General features: G+C 51.5%; 1 protein-coding gene across 2 annotated transcripts in view; it reads left to right on the forward strand.

Moving 5' to 3' along the window:
• AFAP1L1 (actin filament associated protein 1 like 1) overlaps positions 1-10,986 on the forward strand; it is a 55,520-nt gene extending 44,534 nt beyond the window's left edge. Inside the window, exons 13-19 of one of the 2 annotated variants that reach the window (XM_030573211.1) lie at positions 1,041-1,186; positions 1,999-2,077; positions 2,331-2,442; positions 3,158-3,322; positions 4,932-5,110; positions 6,203-6,379; positions 7,550-10,986. In XM_030573211.1, coding sequence (XP_030429071.1) covers positions 1,041-1,186; positions 1,999-2,077; positions 2,331-2,442; positions 3,158-3,322; positions 4,932-5,110; positions 6,203-6,343 — 822 coding nt within the window. In that variant the 3' untranslated portion in view covers positions 6,344-6,379; positions 7,550-10,986. The remainder of the gene's footprint in view (positions 1-1,040; positions 1,187-1,998; positions 2,078-2,330; positions 2,443-3,157; positions 3,323-4,931; positions 5,111-6,202; positions 6,380-7,549) is intronic. The other variant, XM_030573210.1, reaches the window with a different exon arrangement.
• The last annotated feature ends 1,461 nt before the right edge of the window (positions 10,987-12,447 follow it).

Consider the following 12,447-nt stretch of genomic DNA (forward strand, 5'->3'; position numbering starts at 1 on the left):
TGTAGAGGCTCTTCCTGCCTCTCTGGAAGACGTGGATGGGAAGTTTGGGTCCAAATCTTTGGTCTGTTTCCTTAAGGGTTTAACCAAACCCAGAACTGAACAGAGAGACCAAATAGATTCTAAATGGAAACTTCCAAGGACAGTTTAACTTACTCCTTCCCTGGTTGTGCTTTGAGACCCCAAATGCAGCCAGGTGGGCTGGTGCATGGCCCAGGCAAGTGAAATTGCCAGAACCAAAAAGCAAAGTCCTGTTTCATTGCCGAGCCCAGCCAAATGCAGGTGAGCACATAAACCATGCTGAGCAGCCTCTGAAACTTTCATTAATAATCTGTGGTGCACCTCGTTACACAAGCAAGGGATTTGGGGGTCTTTTAAATCTAATCTTTATCTTGGCAGGATCCCTTAGGCTATGTGAAGTTTTTATTCCATGACTGATCAAAGCAGGCATGCATGGGGCACCCTGTTAAGGTGCTTCAGACAAGTGAAAGAAATACATGAAGTAATTTCACTTGGATCTGAATAACTGTATAGCAGCAGCCCGGATGCTGATAGTATCAGCATAGAGAAGCTGCTGGACTTGTTGAACCAGGCAAATCACGGCAGGTGAATGAACTCATTTGACTCTTAGCTTCAACCCAACGGCTCCCCTGCACAGGAGCAGAGCTTGGCAGGTACTTGGGCTGATGAAATCTGGCTCGGTGCCATGTGGCGAGAGCAACTTAATTCTCTAGGGAGGGTAACTTCTTCCCAGTTCCCCTGGGAAGCCCATCCCTACCCAACCCCATGCAAAGTTGAAGACATACTGCATCTCAGCATGTGTTGCATATGAGCAGAGGCCTGTGCTTTCTTGTGCGGCATGGGTGGGTTGGGCTGGTTGGGGGAGACCCAAAGCAAGGAGGTTTTGGGGGGGTGAGGAGAAATATTGGTGTAACTTCCGGCCAATGCTCTGCAGGATATGGGTCATCTACCAGGAGAGATGTGAAGGGGAGATGCATATCCAAGGGCCTAGTGCTCATGACGATGGCTTTCTCGCCCCCTAGGCAAACTGCTCTGAAGATCTGGGCCGCTGGCTTGGCCTCCTGCTGGTTGAGACTGGCTCCCAGAAAACCCCGGAGGCCCTGCACTATGACTATGTGGATGTAGAGACAATAGCCAACATAGTCACCGCTGTGAGACACTCCTATCTGTAAGGGGCTCTCCTTCCATCATTCCAGAGCTCTGTGTGTGTGTGTGTGTGTGTGTGTTCATTCCAGCTCCGGAATGAGGCTCACCTGGTGTCACCCCCACCCCCGGCTAAGCCTGGGAGAGCAAAACTCCCTGTGAGGTCATCCCAGCCAGCAGTACTTCCACTGTGGATGCATCTTGTCTCCAGACCCAGGTGGCAACACAGCCCCAAGTCATTGCATGCATCCTCAGAGCCAGAATAAACCATCTGCCCCATGAGTAATGTTGTGGGGTAGGGACATGCGGTGGGAAAAGCAACAGGAGGTTATGATTTGTGGGGCCCTGAGCTCTGAGTGCCTTCTGAAAGCTGTCTAGGGCCTGGAGCTCAGGACTGGGACCTGGTAGCTCTGGCTATGCTGAGTGGACTTGGTCAAGTCACCGCATCTGTGCCTCATTTGCTTCTGGAATGGGATAATATCTATTACCACATTTCCAAAAGTGTGGGGCACCTGCCTCTGGGAGAAGGTGTCCGGGGGGTGTGGGGGGAGTACAAAGGGCAAGCTGGGGGTGGGGAGGTGTGGAACACACAAATAAAAGCCTCCTCATCTTCAACCAGCACATGGGATATGACCAGGGGGGCAATGCCTGACTGGCTTCATTTCCCTGAAGCAGGGCTCGGCTCTCAGTGGTTTGGGGACTGCATGGGGGAGGGGAGGCAGTACTAACTCATGAAAGTTTGCAAAGTGCTTTGAGATCTTTGGGTGAAAGGAGCTAGAGAAGGATAGTGTGTAGCTGCTGCTGTGTGGGAGGGGCTGACACTCTCTACCTCCCCAGGTGGGCCAGCGCCTCCCATGAGAGCCAGGCTGACTCTTCCCGGGTGGTGTATGATGATGTCCCCTATGAGAAGGTGCAGGTACGAGTGTGGCTTGCTTCCTATCATGCTCCCCGCCCCCAGTGAGGCCATGGTCCTTCTCCCACCCAACCTCTTACGACCTCCAAGTAACTGAGTGCTGGGGAGACAGGCACCCCCTTCCCCTCAGTGACACTTGGGGCCCACAGTTTCTCAGCAGTCACCCCACCCTGAGTGTGGATTTCTGCTCCTGCCTAGTACTGATGCCACACATTGTCTCTGTGGGGATCTGTTTTCATTACGTCCGTCCATGCAGGCAGAGGAGCCACCGCGGCCGTCGGGGGCCCAGGTGAAGCGGCATGCCTCGTCCTGCAGTGAGTCATCACGCCGCGTGGACCCGCAAGTCAAGGTCAAAAGACATGCATCAAGTAGGTTCAGATTCGCCCACCGGCAGATATGCTATGGGACTGAATCTCAGCCACATGGGAGGGGACCAGTTGGCTCAGTGATCGGGGCCTCCCATCTCTGGTCACTTCTTCCTATCGAACCCCAGGTCACTAATGGCAGGAGCCATTCCCAGCCGCTGAGATGAGCTGGTGGGGTCTTAGTCCCATGTGGGCTAGTGATGGTTGCAGGTGGTCATGTGTCCTTTAGGAACTGTAGTAACTGGCAGGCTGATCTGAGAGACCTGAAGCTTCTCCTTCCCAGCCCAGGGCTCTGGTATGTTTGCCTGCTGTGATGAGTGGGAAGCATGAACTGCCTCTGCTAAGAACAGAGTGGGGACTCAGCTGCTCCTCTGGCACCTTTCACCTGCCCTGAATTCACTAATGAAAAGCGACCCCTCCGCAGGCAATGGGGAAGAAGGAGCCAGGTTCACACTGAGCCTGCATGGGCTTCAGTGCATCTTCCTGGGGAAACTGGTGTGATGTCGCCGTTTCCACAGGCAGCCCCTTCTCCCTGCCACGGCCTAGTGCAGCCTCGGGAGCTGACCCGGCTAATCTGTGACACTCCCATCATGGAAACGGAGGCATCAAGTTGCGAGTCCTGAACTCGTCTCGCTGAGCCTGCATTTTGCTCTCCTCTGTAGAGGCAGGGGCTAGTGTGCGAACTCCCTGCCTGACCAGCTATGTCCTTGTTCTGTAGATGCCACCCAGTACAAGTATGGGAAGAACCGGGCTGAGGAGGATGCCAGGATGTTTCTGACGGAGAAAGAGAAGCTGGAGAAGGAGAGAACTTCTATCCGGAATCAGCTGGTGACCCTGCGGAAGGAAAAGCGGGAACTCCGGGAGGCCATGAAAAGCAGCACAGGTATGGAGCCTACTGCAGCCCGGGCAGGAGAAGAAATACCCCCTTGGCTGATCTGAACTCAGCCCTCCAATATGGGATCATGGCAACAATCACCAGACCAGAGGACATCTCAGCAATGAGGCTGGTGGATTTTTAATGCCCAGCAAAGCAGAGGATGAGGTCAGGGTGAATAAAACCCAGCAAAATGGTGCAAGTTTCTTCCATCCAGCTCTGCCAATGCCCCCAGCCTGACTTGCTGCTGCTGACCTGTTCTGGTCCCAGCTCTGGCCATGCACTGGTCAGGCCCCCTGCTGGTCCAGTTCTCCAGACTTCTCTTGAGCATGACAGTCCTGCCATCTCCTTGGTCACACCCTGTACCTGAGAAAGCCCCTTCCTCTCTCCCCCAACTGTGCAGACAGGCCCACTTACACTCCTGGCTAGCAAAGGCAGGATGTGTCAACTATTTATTCAGCAAACTCCTACCCCCGCCCTTCCTTGCTCCGCCATGGGGTTGCACATGACTGTACCATCATCTCTCCCAGCCCTGGTGCTGCTGACTCCTTGCTGGCCAGCCCCAGCATGGATGCAATAGAATGCAGCCTGCTAAACCCAGGGTTGTGAGTTCAATCCTTGAGGGGGCCATTTGGGGACTGGTCCTGCTTTGAGTAGGGAGTTGAACTAGATCTCTTGAGGTCCCTTCCAACCCTAATAATCTGTGATTGTGTGAAAATACTTCCTTTAATGCCCTCTGCTGGAGCTGGTGTGCTCCTTTTGTTGTTTGTATTCCTTGTTCCTGGCACCCCCTCTCAGGGCCGGGGTTGTGCCTTCAGCCGTCTGCCAACCTGGCTAGGGCTTTCCACTCTGCTGGGCAGAACATTGGGTCCCAGCTGTAGTGCTGAGTCACGGGGGATCTGGTGCACCTGCTGCTGCGGCCACCTCAAACTGTGCCCAGCAGCATCACCTAGTGGCCAAATAGGTGTGTGTCCCTCCAATAAAAAAGGCAGGTCCTTGTATTGTTTCCTTTTCAGCTTCTAAGATTGAAAAGCCAGAGCAGAGAATGTACTAGTACTACACAGGAGCACCTCAGTTACAAACACCTCGGGAATGGAGGCTGCTCGTAACTCTGAAATGTTTGTTACTCTAACAAAACATTATGGTTCTTTCAAAAGTTTACAACTGAACATTGACTTAATACAGCTTTGAAACTGTACTATGCAGAAGAAAAATGCTGCATTCTCCTTTATTTTTTAGTAGTTTACATTTAACACTGTACTTGGGGGTTCTGTCTCTGCTGCTGCCTGATTGTGCGATTGACGGATCAGTTTGTAACTCTGGTGTTCATAACTGAGGTTCTACCTACTGATAAATCCTAGCAAAGGAGAGAGGCTGCAGTCGGGCATGTTTAATGGATATCAGACACTCGAAATAGGCCCCCACCAGAATGACTGATCTGAGATCTTCTAGGTGCTGGCACATTACTGCTGCCATCTGCAAACCACACTCACTAGAGGGGTGGTAAATTTGGGCTTGGGAGCCTCCCTTCACTCTACAAACGCCATCCCATCTCTTCATGGCTCTGTGCTGAACTGACAGGACCTGATTGGTCTTGTTCCTTGTCTCCTTCAATCAGGGAGGAAGCTGAAGGAGCTGGAGGAGCAGGTGGTGGCCCTGGAGGAGCAGTGCAAAGGGAAGGAGGAGCAGCGCGTGGACCTAGAGCTCAAGCTGACGGAGGTGAAGGACCGGCTGAAACAGTCGCTAGCAGGAGGGCCAGCTCTGGGGCTCACCGTGACCAGCAAAGCTGAAAATGGGGTACGGAGTCACTGCCTTCCTTTCCACAGCCCTGGTCTTCCAGCAGGTTCCTGTTCCCCTGCAGAATCATAGAAGATTAGGGTTGGAAGAGACCTCAGGAGGTCATCTAGTCCAACCTCCTGCTCAAAGCAGGACCAATCCCCAACTGAATCATTCCAGCCAGGGCTTTGTCAAGCCTAACCTTAAAAACCTCTAAGGAAGGAGATTCTACCACCTCCCTAGGTAACCCATTCCAATGCTACACCATCCTCCTAGTGAGAGTTTTTTTCTTAATATCCAACCTAGACCTCCCCCACTGCAACGTGAGACCATTACTCCTTGTTCTGTCACCTGCTACCACTGAGAACAGCGGAGCTCCATCCTCTTTGGAACCACCCTTCAGGTAGCTGAAGGCTGCTATCAAATCCCTCCACTCCACCCCCACACTCTTCTCTTCCGCAGACTAAATAAGCCCTGTTCCCTCAGCCTTGCCTCGTAAATCATGTGCCCCAGCCCCCTAATCATTTTCGTTGTCCTCCGCTGGGCTCTCTGACTTGTCCACATCCTTTCTGTAGTGCAGGGCCTAAAACTGGATTCAATACTCCAGATGTGGCCTCACCAGTGGCAAATAGAGGGGAATAATCACTTCCTTTGATCTGCTGGCACTGCTCCTACTAATGCAGAGGAGTGGGACTCTTTGTTTTTTCTGTTGGCTTGTGCCTGCTTCAGGTGGGAGATGTAGGGATACAAGTGGAGGGCCAATGCACCTCAGTCTCGAAACCTGCAGCCTCCCCTCTGCTATGCTCACTCCATCCCACCCGAGGCAGCCCTGCCCTGCAGCCCTCTGCTGTCTTGCTATTTGGCCAGTCCAGTCCTAGGATTTTTCCCCAGTTGTGCAGTGACCCCTCTGCTATTCCAGTCCTGGGCTCCCACCAGCTCTGCCAGTGCCCCTTAGTGTTCAGCCGGTCCCAGCAGTCCATTAGTGGATGGTAAATGCTGCTTGCCACATTCAGAAGCTGTGGAGTGTGCTTTAATCTGGGTTCTCTGGCTGTCTCCTGCTGTCACTACTTTCTGAGTCTCTAAAGGATTATTCTCCTCCCCTCTACCCCCCAGGAGACTGGAAATAAGCTGAATGGGAACCCCACGGAGCACTTGGTCCCGGTGAACTGTGCAACAGAAATGAGGAAGAGGAGCCCCTCCATCCTCCCAGCCAACAAGGGGAAAGTGCTGCAGAAGGCCAAGGTACAGCTCTGACCTCCCAGCCTGGCAGCATCTTCCTCAACTTTGCCAGTAGGTGTTTGGACACTGCAGCATTCTTAGACCCTGAGGCTGGGGCTGGGGAATCAGCTGGTCACCCCTCCCCCTTCCATTCCTGCCTGCCCCCAACGCCACACTCTCATGCATCGGCAGCTCTCCCAGGTTCTGCAGAGCCCCTTGCCAGTGCCTGCCGTCTGGCTCCTGAGAGGGTGGGAAGCCTTGGGACTTAGGAGTCATCAGGTTGGCTGGGGGAGATCATGGCAGTGGCAACTCATGACCTGACTTCCAGGGCAATGGTGGTGGCTCAGTCACTGAAGACCATGGAATCTAGAGTGACTAAAGCCCTGTAGCAGGCAGTAGCATAGGGAGCTGGCCTGGCTTGGTCCCTGAATGGCAGAGCTAGATCAGGCCTCATCAGGCTTTCCCCATATCTAATTTCCAGACAGTATCTCGCAAGCTAAAGAAGCTACTCAGAGCTAACCCTGGCCCACCAGAGTACGTCTGTGCTGCAACTGAATACCTGTGGCTGGCCCATGTCTGCTGAATTGGGCTTATGGGGCTCACGCTGCAGGGCTATGAAACTGCCACATAGACATCTGCGCTCGGGCTGGAGCCTGAGCTCTGGGAACCCATAAGGGGAGAAGAAGTCCCAGAGCCCAGGCTCCAGCCAGAGTCCAAACATCTACATGGCAATTGTACAGCCCCAGTCCGAGCCTGAGTCAGCTGCCATGGGCCCGCTGTGGGCATTCAACTGCAGGGTAGACATACCCCTACTGGCTCCTGAGGGTCTACAGCAGGGATAGGCAACCTATGGCATGGGGCTGATTTTCAGTGGCACTCACACTGCCCAGGTCCTGGTCACCAGTCCAGGGGGCTCTGCATTTTAATTTAATTTTAAATGAAGCTTCTTAAATATTGTAAGAAACCTTCTGTACTTTACATACAACAATAGTTTTAGTTGTTATATATTCTAGACTTGTAGAGAGACCTTCTAAAAACATTAGTGTATTACTGGCATGCAAAACCTTAAACTCGAGTGAATAAATGAAAACTCGGCACACCACTTCTGAAAGGCTACTGACCCCTGGTCTACAGCATGGGGCTCAGTAGCTGCAGCTGTGGGGCCTGATTCTTTCTTTCTTCATGCCAACATGCCCTGAAATTTTCTCTCCCTGCCCCCCCCCCCTTTTCCTTGCATTGCAGGAGTGGGAGATGAAGCAAACCTAACTGGGGCAGCCAGGCCTCACCTGCAGCTAACAGACTCGGGCCTTGGGACACACTGAAGAGCCGCAAGCCCCTTTTCCCCAGGGAGAGTGGAAGAGGATTCTGGCAAGCATGGATCTCCAGCAGGGGGATGGGGGCATGGGGAAAGCACCCACCTTCCAATGGTGGGGATGTTTGACAAGCAGACAGGATTGGGTGTTGGGGAGGGATATTTGGGAATGGGCAGGAATCTTTCAGGAGTAAGGCTCCCATGCAGCTGGAATGCCCAGCTCTGGGGAGGAGCACTCCACCAGGACTGGGACATTGGCCATCCCCATTGATGCATTTTGCTCTTGGTAACTAACAGAAACACGGGGGAGCATGAGCTAGGGGAGTGTGCAGATAACTCAGAGTCAGAACGCCTGGCTTCTATTCTTAATGGCACCACAGGTGGTCTGTGACTAGATTGTGCTTTACCTCCCGCTGCTCAGTTTCCTCCCTCTGTCAAATGTGGGTCAGTATGATCTGGTCTCCAGTGAGGGGTGGTGTCAGCTTTCATTAGAGGCATTACATGGAAGTGATGCTATTTACATGAGATTTTACTGGATCAGGCCATTGGCGTATTAGTCCACTATCCCCAACCAGAGCAGAGATTGTGGGGAGCTAGCCAAGTCTCCTCCCTCTGCAGTAGCCAAGCCCAGAGGCCCTAGGAGGAGACCATGTGACCATGGTGCGTGCTTGTGTATTGTTTGTTAGATCTCTGACCCTTAGAGCGTCTGACTTAGTGGGTGGGCTTTGCCCTGTTGCAGTCTCTTCTGTCACACTGCAGTTGTCCGTTTTTTTGGGGGGTTTTTTTGTTTTGGTTGTTTTTTTTTATATACATCAGGTAAATTCAGCACAACGGGGGAAGAGAGAGGCTGGGAAGCTATACTTTTTAAAGTGGCCACTGTTTTTGGATGCTTCAGTGTTGGGGTTCATGAGCCACCCTGGGCTTAATTCTCAGAGCTACTGCTCCCCCCAGTCTCTCCTGACCGCATATGTAGTGTTGTGTGCTCAGCACCTCTGAGCAGTGGGGGGCCAGGTTGTCTCAAGTTTGTTGCTTCTGGCTCAACTGTTTTATCTAATTCTAGTCTCCTTCCTGCCGGAAATGGCTGTGCTGCAGGGCAACGCTGCCCAGTGCAGGGCAAGGGCTGATGGCCTTTGGAAAACGAATGCTGTGGAAGTTCTGCTGCTAACATCTGAAAGCACTCCCATTGGGCCTGGCTCAGCATCGTGGGGCAGGGGGATGGTGTAGGGAGCCGCCACCTCAAAGCACTGTCAGATGGTGAGCTGTGGATGGGGGAGATAAGGGTATTGCCTGAAATAATGGCACATCCTCAACACTGCATGCAGGGCAGGACACCTCCATTTCAGCGACAGCCGCTGGAAGATGAGAAGGATCAGGGAAGGGGGCAAGAACAGAGGAAACGATTTCAGCCAATGTAGTCTGGAGAAGAGTAAGCAAAGCCAGGAAGCCTGGGGCACAGAGGGAAAGCACAAGGCACTCCTCTTTGTTCCTGGACTGCACCAAAGGGTAATGTGCCAGTAAGCTTTTAGTACAACAGAACCTGTGGAACTCACTGCCTTAGGGTATTTGTATGATAACTAGCTAAGCAACCATTAATAAAAATAGCAACTGCAGGTAAATGAAGTGGGCTCAAAACCATCTGTGTTCCTGCCTGCTGAGCTGTTTGATAGTTGTAAATCCCCCACCCCCAGCTGATGTCCACACTAAAGAAATACTGCTTCCCCCTCCTCCCCCCATGTACCACTTGTTCTTCATCCAATTTGAATGCACCCTGCATCCACATACACAGGAGCTCAAGCTGGTTTACAGTCAGGCTAAGTACGGTTCAGCGTAGATTATGCTGCAGCAGTGCTAATATTGAATCAATCTCCCTCTTGCTAGTCTCAGTTGTCTTAATGTCAAACCAGAGTATTGCAGGGGTAGGTGCCTGAGTGGAATTTTTCACTCCCTTGGATGCAGTCAGCATCAGTGAACAGAAGAGAATGATGCACTTGGATAATCCTGTGCTCCTTCATAAAAGTCCAGTTTTGCAGAGACTCCCCATCCCCTTTCCCTGACAGCAACCTTGACCTAGCCCCTGGGTAGTCTCCAAGCCATGGTGGGATGCTGTGGGTGAGGCTGCTAAGAAGCACTTCTGATCTCACAGCCCTGGCCATGCCCAAGCCTATGCTGTGATTTGGTGCTATTTGATTGTTGCCTCTCCACAGTTTGGTTGAAGGCTGGGTCTTGTCTCCAAAGAAGTAGGAAGAAGGGGAACTGGATGCTTCTGTTCCTTGAAACGCTGTCACCCTCCCAGCACCCACAGCTGCTCCTGTCATATGCTAGAGCATGTCTCAGCATGTCGCTGCCACTGCAGACTGCTCCCTTTGACTCCTTCAGTGCTGTGGGGTCTTCCTGGCTCAAGGCAGGTGTCACTTCACGATATGCAGCCATCTTCATCTCCCCCAAGCTCTAGTGCTCTCCACTAAGATGACAAGGCATGGAATTGAAGCAGGGGCTCCAAGTTGGTTTTAGGGGATTAGATGCCCACCAGTGTGCTGTAAGTTATCCTTGGGTAGCCTACAGTCAAACACCTTAGGCCAAAGGCATCCCTGCAGTAACTGTATGTTTTGTACTCAAGCTGCACTAAGGTCATTCTAGTGCACCTCTAGAACAATTCCTTCTCCAGTCCTAGCTCAAGGGGGACTTGTAGCTGGGACGGGCTGCAGGCTCAGCCCCATAGGTTCCTCCAGGTTTCTCGTCTCTTAATTTTTGAATGGGCTAGAACTGCATGAAAGTTGAACCTGTCAAAATCATGCTTCTGTCTCCTCATAACCCTTTCCTTCATGCTGGCTTCATAATCCCCAGAGGCAGATGTGTCATGCCACAGGCTCTGATCTGTAATACAGTAGTTGTACAAAGAGCAAACCATCTGTTGGTGACAAGCCTGAAGAACAAAACCAAACATCCCTGCTGTATTGCAGTAGGGTTTTTCTCCTATGACTCAGCCCAGCAGGGGCACAGGTGTGCTCCCTCACGAATGAGCCAAGACCTATGCTGCTATTTCCCATAAAGAAACTAAGGCTTTCACTATACGGTGCCTGCCCAGTGCCCTATGATTACAGGACTCAGTCTCTGGCTCTCAGCTCTGCTGCCTCAACCGAAGCTGGGAGGGGTAGGGAAACAAGAAGGAACCTGGAGACAGAAGCTTGGGCATGGTCATGCCTGGTAGGCATCCCTGCTGCCTGGGCAGCACTGTGTCACTTGTGCCACCTGCTTTTGGATATGGGGGATGGAAGGTGGCTGGCTCAGCATGTTCTGCCCCATGCTTCCTCTGTAAGAACCATCTGCATTTTATGGTGCTGTGTCCTTTCCCCTAATAAAGAGACTGCTGTACAGAACCCAGCCTGTGTGCATTTATTGAGCTCAGCAAGGGCTGTGTCTGGGCTAGATTTAGGTAAGGGGAGGGTTAGTTGTCCCCTCCCACTGGCGGCCTGGTGCCATAACCCAAAAGTAGCCTGACAGCGTGATGCTGCACAGGCTGGGCTTACTGGCCCTGCCCTGGGGTCACCAGAGCAGAGCTGGCGGTGTGCATGCTGGGACCTTTTGGCAGGTGCAGGCCCCATAGCCTGATCCCTGGCTAGGCAGGTGTAACATTACAAACTGCTGCCCATCACAACTGGTGGCTCTGATGCACAGCATGCATATACGAAGTGGTGCTGCTCAGTAACATCTGCTGAAGCTGCCGTCATCACAAGGGAGGGCAATCTGCTCCCTGCTGCTCAATAGGATAAAAGGGGGGCAAATTGGAGGGGAAGGATGGGCTAAGTTGGGAGGGAGGAGGGACTGAATGCACAAGAAGGTCAAACAGCTGGAGGTAGGAGAAAGAGAGGGGTGGAGGGGGAAATCAGGGGCAGAAGATAGTAGCTGGGGATAAGAACTAGCTTGAGATGCTGCTAGACAGTGGCAGAGGGGACAACCCTGACAAAAGAAGGGGCAGAGGAGATGAAAGTTACCCCAGATGGAGTGAGCCATCTGCAGTGGCTGCAAAAATCAGGTGTTGGGGGGGGGGGGGCAGAGGCTTGTACAGTTCAGCACCCACTTCCCAAGGCTGTGTTCTCAAAGCACTGTGCATCCCAATGCCTAGACAAGGCAGCTCTTCTTTGTCTGAAATAATGTACGGAGCAGCCAAAGGAGCCTTGAGTCAGTGAAATATTTTACGTATACCCCCTTCCAATAATGGTAATTGTCAGATAGGTTTTTAGTGTTTAAAATAATCCAGCTCAGTCTCTACATCTGGATAAAGCCTCATAGCAGTTCACAAATTTGTCTTTTCTGCTGTTTGCTTTGCCTGAATTGGACTGCCTTTTTCTTCTACTCAATTTAAAGGAGTGACACTCCATTTACAATGATTTCCTTTTTAAAATGCTATTTTAATTACTCCTAGCACTTAATAATTTACCTTCATTAACATTGTGCAGATGGATGTCATTGTGCTAGTTAAGTGATATAACAAATAATCACTGAAAATAATAATAGTTACTAGTAGCTTCAGCAATGATATCTCACACAGTTTCCAGTAGAGCACTTCTGGTTGGTATTGCAACATTTTTACTTCTAAATTTTTGTGCTTTTTTCATTTTTTATACCCAAGTTTATTCTTTGGGATCATATGACATCAAGGCTGACTGATTTCCAGCTTTTCTGATGCCTTTGAGCTGCCAATGCGGATTGCCTTTGTCAACAGCTATTTTGCATCTTTATCCAGCACCGTAGTGTTGTTTTTTTTTCATATCACCACTTATGTGCAGAACTTGGTTCCCAAATATTCACCACAGGCCAGATTTTTAAA

Source organism: Gopherus evgoodei, chromosome 8, assembly GCF_007399415.2.
Source record: "Gopherus evgoodei ecotype Sinaloan lineage chromosome 8, rGopEvg1_v1.p, whole genome shotgun sequence".
Classification (NCBI taxonomy): domain Eukaryota; kingdom Metazoa; phylum Chordata; order Testudines; family Testudinidae; genus Gopherus; species Gopherus evgoodei.